Source organism: Canis lupus, chromosome 11 (assembly GCF_003254725.2).
Source record: "Canis lupus dingo isolate Sandy chromosome 11, ASM325472v2, whole genome shotgun sequence".
NCBI lineage: Eukaryota > Metazoa > Chordata > Mammalia > Carnivora > Canidae > Canis > Canis lupus.
In genome coordinates this window covers 66,269,420-66,283,894 of record NC_064253.1, presented here as the reverse complement: position 1 = coordinate 66,283,894, position 14,475 = coordinate 66,269,420, and the positions used below count along the sequence as shown (strand labels likewise).

Sequence of the window (14,475 nt, the reverse complement as noted above, 5' to 3'; positions counted from 1 at the left end):
TAGCTCAGTCCATTAAGCTTCTGCCTTTGGGCTCAGGTCATGATCCCAGGGTCCCGGGATTGAGCCCAGTGTCAGGCTCTCTACTTAGCAGGGAGCCTGCTTGTCACTCTCCATCTTCCCCTTTCCCCTGCTCGTGCTCTTCTCTCTCTAAAAAAATAAAATCTTTAAAAATCGTTAAATCCTGACAAACCAGTTTCAGCAATCCATTAAAATAATCATTCACCACAATCAAGTGGGATTTACTCATGGTTTGAAAGGATGGTTCAGTATTCATGAATCAATCAACTTGATACATCAATAAGAGAAAGAATAAGAACCATATTATAATTTCAGTAGATGCAGGAAATGCATTTGACAAAAGCACATCCATTCGTGAGAAAAGTCGTCAACAAACTAGGTTTAAAGGGAATATACCTCACTCAACATAAGACCACGTATGAAAAACTCACAGCCAACATCATCATTAATGGGGGAAACACTGACAACTTTTTCCCCAACGGTCAAGAACAAGGATGTCTACTCTGAACACTTTTATTCAACATGGACTTATTATTCAACAAGTCCTAGCCACAGTAATGAAACAGAAAGAAATAAAAGACCTCCAAATTGGTAAGGAAGAAGTAAAACTTCTGCTATTTGCCAGATGGCATAATACTATTTATAGAAAACCCTAAAGACTCCACCAACAAAATACTAGAACTGATAAATGAATTCAGTAATGTTGCAGGATACAAATTCGATATACAGAAATCTATTGCCTTTCTATACATCAATAATGGAGCAGCAGAAAGAGAAATTAAGAAAATAATCCCATTTATAATTGTACTAAAAATAATACAGTACTTAGGAATAAACCTAAAATAAACTGAAGAGGTGAAAGACCTATATACTGGAAACTACAAAACACTGATGAAAGAAATTGAAGACAACACAAAGAAATGGAAAGACATTCCATGCTCTGGGATTGGAAGAACAATTATTTTAAAATCTCTGTACTATCCAAAGCAGTTTACATATTTAAGGCAGTTCCTATCAAAATACCAACAGCAGTTTCCACAGAATGAGAACAAACCTAAAATTTGTACAGAACCACAAAAAAACCCTATACACCCAAAGCAGTCTGGGGTGGGGGGTGGGGAAGCAAAACTGGACACATCACAATTCCAGACTAAAGGTTATATTACCAAGCTGTAGTAATCAAAACCCTAATATCCTGGCACAAAAGTAGACACATAGATCAATGGAACAGAATAGAAAACCCAGAAGTAAATGCACAATTATATGGTCAATTAATCTTAAAGTAGGAAAGAATATCCTGTGTGAAAAAGCCTCTTCAACTTATGGTGTTGGGAAAACTGGACCTCTTTCTTACACCATAAAAATAAATTCATAATAGGTTAAAGACCAAAATGTGAGACCTAAAACCAGAAGAATCCTAGAAGATAATATGGACAGCAGCTTCTTTGATATTGGCTATCACAGTTTCTTTCTAGTTATATCTCCTGAGGCAAGGGAGACAAAAGCAAAAAGAAACTACTGAGACTACATCAAAATAAAAAGCTTCCTCACAGCAAAGGAAACAATCAACAAAACTAAAAGGCGACATACAGAATGGGAGAAGATATTGTCAAAGACATATCTGATAAAGACTTACTATCCAAAATATATAAAGAACCTATAAAATTCAATACCCAATTAAAATAAATCTTTAAAAATAAATGTTTTAGGGGTGCCTAGAAGGTACAGTCCAATAAACCTCTGATTCTTGATTTCAGCTCAGGTCATGATTTTAGGGTCATGTGGTTGAGCCTGGCCTCGGGCTCCCAGCTCAGCAGGATCTGGTTGTCTCTCCCTCTGCTTTGTCCCTCTTTTCCTGTGTGTGTGCATGTGTGCCTTTCTCTCCCAAATCTTTAAAACTCAACACCCCCAAAAAAGAATAAGCCAATTAAAAAATGGGTAGAAGACATAAACAGACATTTCTACAAAGAAGACAGATGGCCAACAGACACATGAAAGATGCTCAGCATCAGTCATCGTCAGGGAAATACAAATCAAAGCTATAATGAGATATCATTGACACCTATCAGAATGGCTAAAATCAGTGACAAGAAAGAACAGGTGATGTCGGGAATATGGGGAATTGGGGACCCTCATGCACTGTTGGTGGGAATGCAAACTGGTGCAGCTACGGTGGAAAAGAGTATGGAGGCCCCTCAAAAATGTAAAAATGGAACTACTGGGACTCCTGGGTGGCTCAGTGGTCCTGCATCAGGTTCCCTGCAGGGCACCTACTTCTCCCTCTGCCTCTCTCTCTCTCTGTGTTTCTCATGAATGAGTAAATAAAATCTTTAATAATAATAAATTAATTAAAAATAAAAATGCAACCTACCCTATGATCCAGTAATTACCTTACCTGGGTATTTACCCAAAGAATGCAATAACAATAATTCAAAGAGACAGACAGGGATCCCTGGGTGGCACAGAGGTTTGGCGCCTGCCTTTGGCCCAGGGCGCGATCCTGGAGACCCGGGATCGAATCCCACTTCGGGCTCCCGGTGCATGGAGCCTGCTTCTCCCTCTGCCTGTGTCTCTGCCCCCCCCCCCTCATAAATAAAAATTAAAAAAAAAAAAAGAGACAGACACATGCATCACTAAGTTTACACAGCATTATTTACAATTGTCAAGGTATGGAAGCAGCTCTTGTCCATCGACTGATGAATGGATAAAGATCTGATACCTGTGTGTGTGTGTGTGTGCGCACATGCACACGATGGAATATTATTCAGCCATGGAAACGAATGAAATCTTGCCATTTGTAACAACATGGTTGAAGCTAGAGAGTATAGTGCTAAGTGAAATAAGTCAGGGAAAGGCAACTACCACATGATTTTACTCATGGAATTTAAGAAACAAATGAGCAAAGGGGAAAAATAAGACATCAAAAAACATTCATTTCTTTTTTAAGGTTATTTTATTTTTTTTAGCAATCTGTCCACCCAGTGTGGGGCTCAAACTCACAACTCCAAGATCAATCTAGTTACATGCTCTTCCAAATGAGCCAACCAGGTGCCCTGGACTCTTAATTATACATAGCAAACCAATAGTTACCAGAGTGTGGGTGGATGGGGGATGGGTTTAATAGGTGATGGGGATTAAGGAGAACACTTGTGATGAGCACTGGGTGATGTATGGAAGCTTTGAATTACTATATTGTACACCTGAATATTAACTAACTGGAATTAAAATAGAAGCTTAAAAATTTCAGGGCTTGAAAGATACCATCAGGAAAGGCAGACTACAGACTTGAAGAAAAACCTTTGCAACACATGTGTCAGAAGGATTAGTTATATCAAGTTGTATGAGGACCACTTACAGCTCAATAAACTAAAACAGTGCACAGAAGATTTGAAGAGCTCCTTTATAAGATGGTGAAAGAAGGGCCACAAGCATATGGAAAGATGCTCATTGTCTCTAGTCATCAGGGAAATAGAAATTAAAATCACTATAGGATAATATTACATGCCCAAGCTAAATTTTATAAAGTTTACTGTACCAAGGCTGTGGACCATCCTTCACTGGTGTACAGTGGGGGCTATGTAAAATTTAGGTATGATACTTTGGAGAAAAGTTGGGCAGTTTCTTTAAAATTTAAACCTGTGCCTACATTACGACCCAGTCATTCTACCTGACCATTTACCCAAGAGGAATCAAAGTTCATATCCACACAAATATTTGTGCAGAAATGTTCATAGCAATTTTATTTGTAATGACTGAAATCTAGAAATACTCTGTTACAAGTGAATAAAGTACAGTTTATCTCCATGATGAAATACTATTTAAATACAGAAGAATAAATCAATAAGGAAAAGAGGATTTTTTAATGAAAGAAGCCAGACGAAACATTACAGTGACTGAAAGAAACCAGATTTTTAGAACACCTATTGTATGATTCTATTTATGTGTAAATCTGAAAAATGAAAATCAGTCTATGGTGACAGAAAGCAAATCAGTGGTTGCCTGGGGACAGGGTTTGGAGAGAGATGGATTTCAAAGGAGTACAAGGAAATTTTGAAATGATGAAATATTTGTTACCTAGATTGTGATGATAGTTTCACAAGTTTTAAATATATGTCAAAACTCATAGACCCCACTAAAAAGGACAATTACTGACCAATATCCCTGATAAACATGGATGCAAAAATTTTCACCAAGATACTAGTAATAGAATCTAGCAGTACATTAAAAGGATTATTCATCATGACCAAGTGGGATTTATTCCTGGGCTGCAAGGGTAGTCAACATCAATTAGTATTATATATCACATTAATAAAAGAAAGAACAAGGACCAATAGATGCAGAAAAAGCATTTGACAAAATACAGCCTCCTTTCTTGATAAAAACTCTCTGCCATGTAGGGATAGAAGGAACATACCTCAATATCATAAAAGCCATGTGCAAAAGACCCACTGCAAATATCATCCTCAGTGGGGAAAAGAGCTTTTCCATTAAGGTCAGGAACACGGACAGAGATGTCCATTCTCACTATTGTTGTTCAGCGTAGTACTGGAAGCCTAGTAGTAGTCCGACAACAAAAAGAAAAAAGACATCCAAATGGCAAGTCAAATTTTCATTCTTCACAGATGACATGATACTCTAGGAAACCCAAAAGACCCCCCTGCAAAATTGCTAGAACTGATAGAGGAATTCAGCAGTGGCAGGTTAGAAAATCAACACACAGAAGTCAGTTGCATTTCTATATACTAAAAATGAAGCAGAAGAAATCAAGGAATCAATCCCAACTGCAGTATACCTAGGAATAAACCTAACTAAAGAGGCAAAGAATCTGTACTCCGAAAACTATAGAATACTCATGAAAGCAATTGAGGAAGACACAAAGAAATGGAAAAATGTTCCATGCCCATGGATAGAAAGAACAAATATTGTGAAAATCTCTATGCTACCCCCAAAGCAATCTACACATTTGGTACAATCCCTATCAAAATAACATTTTTTATAGAGCTGGAACAAACAACTGTAAAATGTGTATGGAACCAGAAAAGACCCTGAAATAACCAAAGGAATATTCAAACAGAAGACCAAAGTTGGAGGCATCACAATTTCAGACTTCAGGCTGTATTACAAAGCTATAATTGTAAAGACAGTATGGTACTGGCACAAAAACAGACACATTTTATTCAATGGAACAAAATAGAAAACCCAGCAGTGGACCTATGGTCAACTAATCTTTGACGAAGCAGAAAAGAATATACAATGGAAGAAAGTCAGTCTCTTCAACAAATGGTGTTTGGAAAATTGGACAGCCACATCCAGAAGAATGAAACTGGGCCATTTTCTCATGCCATACACAAACATAGACTTAAAATGGATGAAAGAGGAGAGCCCCGGGTGGCTCAGCAGTTTAGCGCCGCCTTCATCCCGGGCATGATCCTGGAGACTCGGGATCGAGTCCCACGTCGGGCTCCCTGCATGGAGCCTGCTTCTTCTGCCTGTGTCTCTGCCTCTCTGTCCTTCTGTGTCTCTCATGAATATAAATAAATAAAATATTTTTAAAAATGGATGAAAGACCTAAATGTGAGATAGGAATGCATGACAGTCCTAGAGGAGAACACAGGCAGCAACCTCTGAGCTTGGCTGCAGCAACTTCTTGCTAGACACATCTCCAAAGGCAAGGGAAACATATGAACATTGGGACTTCATCAAGATAAAAAGCTTTTGCACAGCAAAGGAAACAGTTGACAAAACCAAAAGACAATCTACAGAATGTGAGAAGATATTTGCAAATGACATATCAGATAAAGGGCTAGTATGAAAAATCTATACAGAACTTATCAAACTCAACACCCAAAAAAGAAATAACCCATTCAAGAAATGGGCAGAAGACATGAGCAGATGTTTCTCCAAACATGACCTACAAATGGCTAACAGACACGTGAAAAAATGTTCAACATCACCCGGCATATATTTAAATGAAAAAACCACAATGAGATACCACCTCATACCAGTCAGAATGACTAAAGTTAACAAGTCAGGAAGCAACAGATGTTGCCAAGGATGCGGACAAAGGGGAATTCTCTTACACTGTTGATGGGAATACAAACTGGTACAGCCACTCTGGAAGACAGTATGGAGATTGCTTAAAAAGTTAAAAATAAACCTACCCTACCACCCGGCAATTGCATTATAAGGTATTTATCCAGAGGACACAAACAGTGATTCAAAGGGGCACATGCACCCCAGTGTTTATAGCAGCAGAGTCTACAACAGACAAAATATGGAAAGAGCACAGATGTCCATCAACAGATGAATGGATAAAGAAGATGTATATATACACACTGGAATATTACTCAACCATCAAAAAGAATGAAATCTTGCCATTTGCAGTGATATAGATGGAACCAAAGGGTATTGTGCTAAGTGAAATAAGTCAGAGAAAGACAAATACTATAGGATTTCATTCATGTGGAATTTAAGAAACAAAACAGAAAGGGACACCTAGGTGGCCCAGTCAGTTAAGCATTTGCCTTAAGCTCAGGTCACAATCTCAGGGTCCAGGGATCAAGCCCTGCATCAGGCTCTCTGCTCAGCAAGTTGTCTGCTTGCCCCTCTCTTTCTCCCCTTGCCCTCCTGGCCTGTGCTCATGTGTGCGCTCCCTCGCTCTTTCTCTCAAATGAATAAAATCTTCAAAAGTTAAAAGAAAACAGACGAATATAGGGGAAGGGAAGAAAAAATAAGATAAAGACCGGAAGGTTGGGATGCTTGGGTGGCTCGGTTGAGTGTCTGCCTTGCGCTCAGGGTGTGGTCCCAGAGTCCCAGGATCGAGTCCCACATTGGGCTCCTTGCATGAAGCCTGCTTCTCCCTCTGCCTGTGTCTCTGCCTCTTTCTCTGTGTCTCTCATGAATAAATAAGTAAATATTAAAAAAAAAAAAAAAAAAGAAAAACAGGAAGGTAAACTACAAGAGACTCTTAACCATAGGAAACAAACAGGGTTACTGGAGGGGAGACAATGGGGAGATGGGGTAACTGATGGGCATTAAGGAAGGCACCAATGGAGTGAGCTGTAGGTATTCTGTGCTACTGAAGAATCACTAAATTCTACCCCTGAGGGATGCCTGGGAGGCTCAGTGGTTGAGTGTCTGTATTCAGCCCAGGGTGTGATCCCAGGATCCGGGATCAAGTCCCACATCGGGTTCCCTGCGAGGAGCCTGCTTCCCCTCTGCCTATGTCTCTGCCACTCCCTGTGTCTCTCATGAATAAATAAATAAATCTTTAAAAAAAAAATTCTTCCCCTGAAACTAATAATATAGTATATGTTAACTAAATTGAATTTTTAAAAATATTTTATTTATTTATTCATGAGAGACAGGCAGGGAGCCTTCATGTGGGACTTGATCCCAGGACTTGAGGATCACAACCTGAGCCAAAGGCAGAGATGTTCAACCACTGAGTCACCCAGGTATCCTCAACTAAATAGAATTTAAATAAAAATTTAAAAATATATTAGGTCAGAACTTCATATAACAAACAACTTTTATGTATGTATAATTTATTTGTATGTAAAATAGAAAAATAACTCCTATCAATTTCAGGGTAATGCTGACTGAAAATCCTCCAGAAAATTTCAGGGTAATGCTGACTGAAAATCCTCCAGAAGTTCTGTTTCTTCCAGAATCAATGCTCACATCCTTCCATTGGATTACAAGGCCCTGTACCATCCACTCCAGCTTTACTTTTTGAGTATCTTCTTTGATGCTTGCCCCCCACCCCATCTTTTTGTTCACCAAACTGATAGTTCCTCCAACTTATAAAACATGTTAGGTATGTTCCTACTACTAGATTATCCAATACATAATTCCCTCTGCCTTGGGAACTTTTCTCAGATACCCTCCGTTTTCTTCACCCTGCCTTCTTGGACCTACCCCAACCAGCCCTCCCTCAGTACTCCTGATTTTTCCTGTTCTGTTTTCTGTAGTATTTATCACCTTCTCTTCTGCAGTTAACGTATTTACTGTAGTTTGTGTTTATCTGTTTTAATCACTAGAAGTAAGCTTCAGCCAGGTAGGGGTTTTTGTCTTCTGTTTGGTTTACTTATGTTTGTGCCTGACAGAAAATAGACATTCACTCGAGTATTTGTTAAATTATTAGGATGCCTAGGTGGCTCAGTTGGGTAAGCATCCAACTCTTGGTTTCAGCTCAGGTCATGATCTCAGGGTCATGGGATTGAACCCCACATCCAGCTCCTTGCTCTGAAGGGTCTGTTTCTCTCGCTGTCTCTCCCCCTCTCACACATCCTGCCCCTCATTAAAATAAAAATGTTTTTAAAGATTTATTTATTTATTCATGACAGACACAGAGAGAGCGAGAGGCAGAGACACAGGCAGAGGGAGAAGCAGGCTCCATGCAGGGAGCCTGACGTGGGACTTGATCCCCGGCCCCCAAGATCACACCCGGGCTGCCCAAAATAAATCTTTTTAAAAATGTTTGTTAATGTTTGTTTATTATTGTTTTTCCTGCTATTTTTGAAGCTTAATATTGTTTTGTATTTTCATCTAGGATTTTTTAACTTTCATACTTATTTTATCAAAATCTAATGTAAACTTATGTATATAAGAACTTAGGGCACTTTAATTCCTTCCTTTTGTCCTCTTTTACCTCCTAACTCATGATACCATTGTTATGTTCTAAAACTTTTTATTTTAATCTGGCAATTTGTTAGTATTGTTTTATGTAATATTCATTTAGATCAAACCATATGTAACTGTAGACTCTTAATCCTTCTTACAACTCAGATATGCTTCTGGGTTCACTTACCTTCTGCCTGAAGGATATCCTCTAGTACTCACTTAGGGAAGTCCATGATAACATATTTGAAGTTTTCATTTGCTCAAATATATGTTTATTATGTTGTCAGTTTTATTTTATTTTTCTTTATTTTTTTAAGTTTAGATTACTAAAAAGTAATCTCTGCACCCAATGTGGGACTCAAAATCATGACCCTGAGATCAAGAGTCACCTGCTCTCCTGACTGAGCTGGCCAGGCGCCCCTGCTGTCAGTTTTTTTTATTTTAAGATTTTATTTATTTATTCATGAGAGACACACAGAAAGAGGCAGAGACATAGAGGAAGAAGCAGAGGAGCCTGATGCAAGACTCGATCCCTGGACCCGGGATCATGACCTGAGCCAAAGGTAGACCCTCAACTGCTGAGCCACCCAGGCGTCCCCCCGGCTGTTCAGTTTTAAAAGATATTTTGCCTTCCATAGAGTTCTAGGAATATATAAATATAAATATAAATATGTCTATTATTTTCATTTAGTATATTAAATCATTTGATGATATTCTGGTTTTCTTTTTTGCTCTTAGGAAGTCAGGTGTATCAGCCTAACTACTGATTTTTTCTCTCTGGCTATTCTTCAGATATTTTCTTCGTCTTTGATATCCTGTAGTTTCAGTGTGATGTATCTGTTTAAGAATTATTTTTCTGATTGGAGCTTTCTTGGGCTTCTTGATTCAGTGGATTGTTGCCTTCCATTGATTCGAGAAATTATCTTTCCACATATTTCCCTTTCTTACTGTTTTTATTTTCTTATTTTGTAGAGCTTCAGTTTGACCTATTATACCCTCTTACTCTATTCTGAGTGTCTCAAACTTTTTTTCATATTTTCTATTTCTTTATCTCTCTAAGCTACATTCTGAATAATTCCTTAGGGCCTAACTTTGATTTTACAAATGGTCTCTAATCTGTTGTTAAATTGGTCCAGTAATTTAGAGTTTAAGAATTGTGTCTTTTGTTTCGAGAAATGTTATTTTGTTTTTTTTTTTAAGTTATCTCTTGCTCAATAGATATTTTTTCGCATATCTTTTCTTTTTTTTTTTTTTTTTTTTTTTTTATTTATGATAGTCACAGAGAGAGAGAGAGCGGCGCAGAGACACAGGCAGAGGGAGAAGCAGGCTCCATGCACCGGGAGCCCTATGTGGGATTCGATCCCAGGTCTCCAGGATTGTGCCCTGGGCCAAAGGCAGGCGCCAAACCGCTGCGCCACCCAGGGATCCCTCGCATATCTTTTATTTCTTCAAGTGTACTATTTTAAAGGATGCCTGGGTAGCTCAGTCAGTTAAGTGTCTGCCTTCTGCTCAGGTCATGATCCCAGAGTCCTAGAATTAAGTCCCACGCCAGGCTCCCTGCTCCTTGGGGAACCTGTTTCTCCATCTGTCTCTGCCTCCCTCTCTCTTCTTTCTGTCTCTCATGAATAAATAAATAAATTGTAAAACAACCAAACAAGAAATTTAAAAACATACTGTTTAAAATTTTCATCTGATAATTCCTGTGTCTGAAATCATAGCATTTGTTATTTGTCTCTTAGATTTTTCTTTCTTTTCTTTCATTCTTTTTTTTTTTTTTTTTTTAAGTCATGTATTCATTTTACCTAGAGAATGAATTACATGTGTTATTCGAGGCTTGAGATCATGGTATGCTTCTCCAGAGAGAATTTGCTTATCTGCAGCATTCAAGGGTCTGTGTTTAGGACCATTTCAGTCTAAATCCACAACATTGTTAATTTTATTTTGGACTCCTAAATTTGAGCTATAAATTAGCAGAGCTTTCTTTTGGTTAGAACTTTTCAGAAACTTTTTTGTCCCTTCTCTGCTAGGCACAAAGGCACCTTTTCTTGCAATCTTCTCTGAGGGTGAGAAGGGTAGGTTATTTGAGCATACATTTCTAGATTAATGCCATAAAGGTCACCTGTTGACTTCCTTGGGCCAATCCTGGAATTTGCATCTTGTCTACTACCCCATGAGACTTAACAAAACCAAAGCTCAGTTTTTTAGGGGTTAGGTTTTTGACCTGGTTATTCTTTATCATCTTGTAAGCTGTTTGATTTTTTTTTTAAAAGATCTTTTCACTCTTTTATCAGGCCTTATCTGCATTCAAGTTGGTCTATATTCTTTAATCCGCTACTGTATTCACATTTTTAAAAAACATTATGTTGGTGCTTTTCTTTTCTTTTTTTTTTTTTTGTAGCATATATCCTTTGTAATATTTTAAATGGCTCTGTAGGTTGGACAGTGACTCGTGAGTTATTTAATTATTCTTCAATTTAGATATTAAGCTTTATTCTTCAGGGTTTTGCTATTATAAATATTACTGACAAACTGATTTCATTGGTAAAAATGTTAACAGTTTTTGTTGCCTTTGTTTCTTTTTGTTGATATATTTTCCAAATGTAAAGTATCTTTTGGTCATTCAAATCTTGAGCTGTATAGTCTTTTCATAAAGATACTAACTCATTGTCTAAAGGTTACTTTGCTAAAATAATTGTTTCTGTTTATTTGAGGAGTGTATATTGGAAACTATCAGTGATTCTTTGTAAAAGTTTAACAGATGTTCTTATCATATTTTACTTGGAAGAAATTACTAAAATTTATCCTTGTTAATTGTTTGCCAATTCTTTTATTCATCACTATTTAGCGTTCTGTGATATTTACCTCAAGATTTTTCCTTATTTCTCTAAAACTTAGTACAACTAGTCTTCTGCCTAATAATCTCACAGTCCCCCCATAGCCATCTGTATTAGTTTTTTTGTGTTTTAAAAATACCTCCTTTGCCCTTCCCCCATCTCAGTGGTTTACAACACTTAACATTTATTTCTTTCATACCACTGACATTTATGCAGCTGTGAATCAGTTCTTGGCAACACACTTTCACATGTGTTTGTGCTCCAGGCCTAGGCTGAAAGTGTTAATCTATTTGAGAAGTGACATTCTTGTGGCAAAGAGTAAAAAATAGGAGAGTTGGTATAAACCCATAGTGCCTCTTGAAGGTTCTATATAAAGAGGTGGTATATGTCTGTTTGTGTACTCATGATTAAGTGCAGTGGGAATTGCTTAAAATATGGCAATGGGGACGCCTCGGTGGCTCAGTCGGTTAGGCATCCAACTCTTGATTTTCAACTCAGGTCATGATCTCAGGATTGTGACATCAAGCTCTGCATGGGGCTGGAGCCTGCTTAGGATTTTCTCCCCATCTCTCTTTCTCTTTAAAAAAAAAAAAAATGTGGCACCACAAGTCACAATACTAGCCAGCATTATGTTGTGGAAGGGACAAGTAAATTCTTGCCAACAATAATATAATCTATTATATCTCTTATGTTTAACTTACTGGCATAAATTTTCATAATTATTCCTATCCATATTGAAGCCTCTTTGTGAAGTCATCCTTTATCCCTTAAATAGAGTTATTTGTTTTAAAAATGAATCATTTAAAAAAATCATTTTACCTGTGATCTTGACACACTTGCATGTTAGTTACCATTACATTCTTGTCTGCTTTGTTCATTGTTTCCTCAGCACTAGAAAAATGCTTGATTCACAATGTGCTTTCAGCAAATGTTTCCCTTCTTATTTCATCATTTATTCTGTCACTTACCTCATTTTTTTGTATCTTCATCCATTGTTTTTTCTGTAAACTCCCTAAAGTTTCTTAATGACTATATTTTCTTGAATTATTTTAATAAATCACAACTACATATTTGACAAATTCTGTTAACTTTTTTTTTTTAATTTTTATTTATTTATGATAGAGAGAGGCAGAGACACAGGCAGAGGGAGAAGTAGGCTCCATGCACCGGGAGCCCGACGTGGGATTCGATCCCGGGTCTCCAGGATCGCGCCCTGGGCCAAAGGCAGGCGCTAAACCGCTGCGCCACCCAGGGATCCCAAATTCTGTTAACTTTTTAATGAAGAGAATAAGTTTTGAGTTTTTAACTCCTCTGGAGAATATAGCCTACGTATTTCTTTCCATGAAATGTTCATCACTCTCATTAAAAAGAAAAAAAAAAACAATTAAAAAAAAAAAACAAAACAACCCTCCCTTTGACTCTTCTTACTATTGTTCTAAAACTGCTTTACTTTTTATATTTCTCATTCTCTTTTACGTCCTTTGATCCCCTACCCCTTTTAAATGCTATTCCTCTAGTCCCGAAGGGTAATAATTCACTGTTTTGTTTTTTCTTTCTAAGGCTGTTGTCTTTCTTAGAATTTTCTTCTTCCTTCCTCTACCACTTAAGTATGCTCATATTCCCAGGTTCTATTTTTAACTCTCACCATTTCTTGTCTTCTGTTGTGTGTATGTATTTATTTTTTAGAGAGAGTGTGTGCTCAAGTGGAAATGGGGGCAGGGAGGAGGAGCCAGAGGGAGAGGGAGAGAGAGAATCTTAAGCAGGTTCCATGCCCAGCACAGAGTCCTGATATAGGGCTGGATATCTGGACCCTGAACTAAATCACAAGTTGGACCCTTAAATAACTGAGCCACCCAGGTGCCCCATCTTTTGTCATTTTTAGTGGAACTCTCATTCATACTATTTTCACATTTGTTTCTATATAGATGATTTACAAATCTGTGTCTTAACACTAGTTTTTCTGAGTTTGCCTTATTTCCACTTGTGTCCTGCCATCATCTCAACCTTGATATGTACAAAAAAACAAATTGTTTCCTATTAGTATCGATTCCTCCTGTTGGAGTTAACTCCTGTTTTTGTTGCTGGTTCACAGTCACCAGGCTTCTGAATGGAAAGGGAAGAGTACTAGCACTTGTTTAACATCTAGTATACAGCAAGAATTGTGCTTTTCAATTACATAATGTCTATCTCAAGTTTTACCTCCTGAGAAACCTTCAAACAATAACAGAGGATCCTCTGTGATGCCTCCCTGACTACTTAACAGTACATTTCTGTTTAAGCTACTAGATCCTCAGTATATAAATCTCCTATAATTCATAGTTTTCGTTTGTAAGCCTTTCAAAAATAAGGATTTTTATTTCATACTTCTTTTCATCAGCACTGTACCCTCTAGGGACAGTACATTTTCATAAGTATTTGACAGTTTTCACAGAGAAACAGTGCTCTCAATAAGGGCATGAATCTCAACCTCAGTAACAAAACTAAATCAATGAAAATGAAATAACTGATAACTCAAAACTAAATAGCAGCTAAGCTAGACTCTTGAACCTAGCTGGAAGGGGCAGAGGCTCTTTACTTCTACATTAAGGATCACCTGTTAAACAAATCTTTACTCCATAACAATGTCTGTTTGTCAATAATATATCGTCATAAAGCCTTTTTATATTGCTTTGATAACCATATTTATAGAAGATAGAATTATTTACTTTAGCTTCTCTTCCCCATTAGGTGCACCAGGTATAATTTCTTCACCCTATGCAGGGGCTGCTGGATTTGCCCCAGCCATTGGATTTCATCAAGCTACAGGTAAGTTTTTAAAGTTGAATTTGAAACAGTTTTGTAATATCTGTATGTTCTAGTAACTTATCAAGATGAAAAATAGTGCCATATTAGAAGAATTTACAGTAAAAGCATTATGTGTATTAGCCATAGAAGTGGCTCATTGTGTGATGCACAGCTTCCTTGTCCTTACAGATAATTCCCTGTGGTTTCATTCTGA

General features: G+C 37.5%; 1 protein-coding gene across 13 annotated transcripts in view; it reads left to right on the top strand.

The window, feature by feature from the left end:
* Window positions 1-14,475, top strand: part of PTBP3 (polypyrimidine tract binding protein 3) — a 152,287-nt gene that overhangs the window by 122,932 nt on the left and 14,880 nt on the right. For all 13 annotated transcript variants that reach the window (XM_049091911.1, XM_049091910.1, XM_035696738.2 and 10 more), the window contains one exon: window positions 14,205-14,282. In XM_049091911.1, coding sequence (XP_048947868.1) covers window positions 14,205-14,282 — 78 coding nt within the window. The remainder of the gene's footprint in view (window positions 1-14,204; window positions 14,283-14,475) is intronic.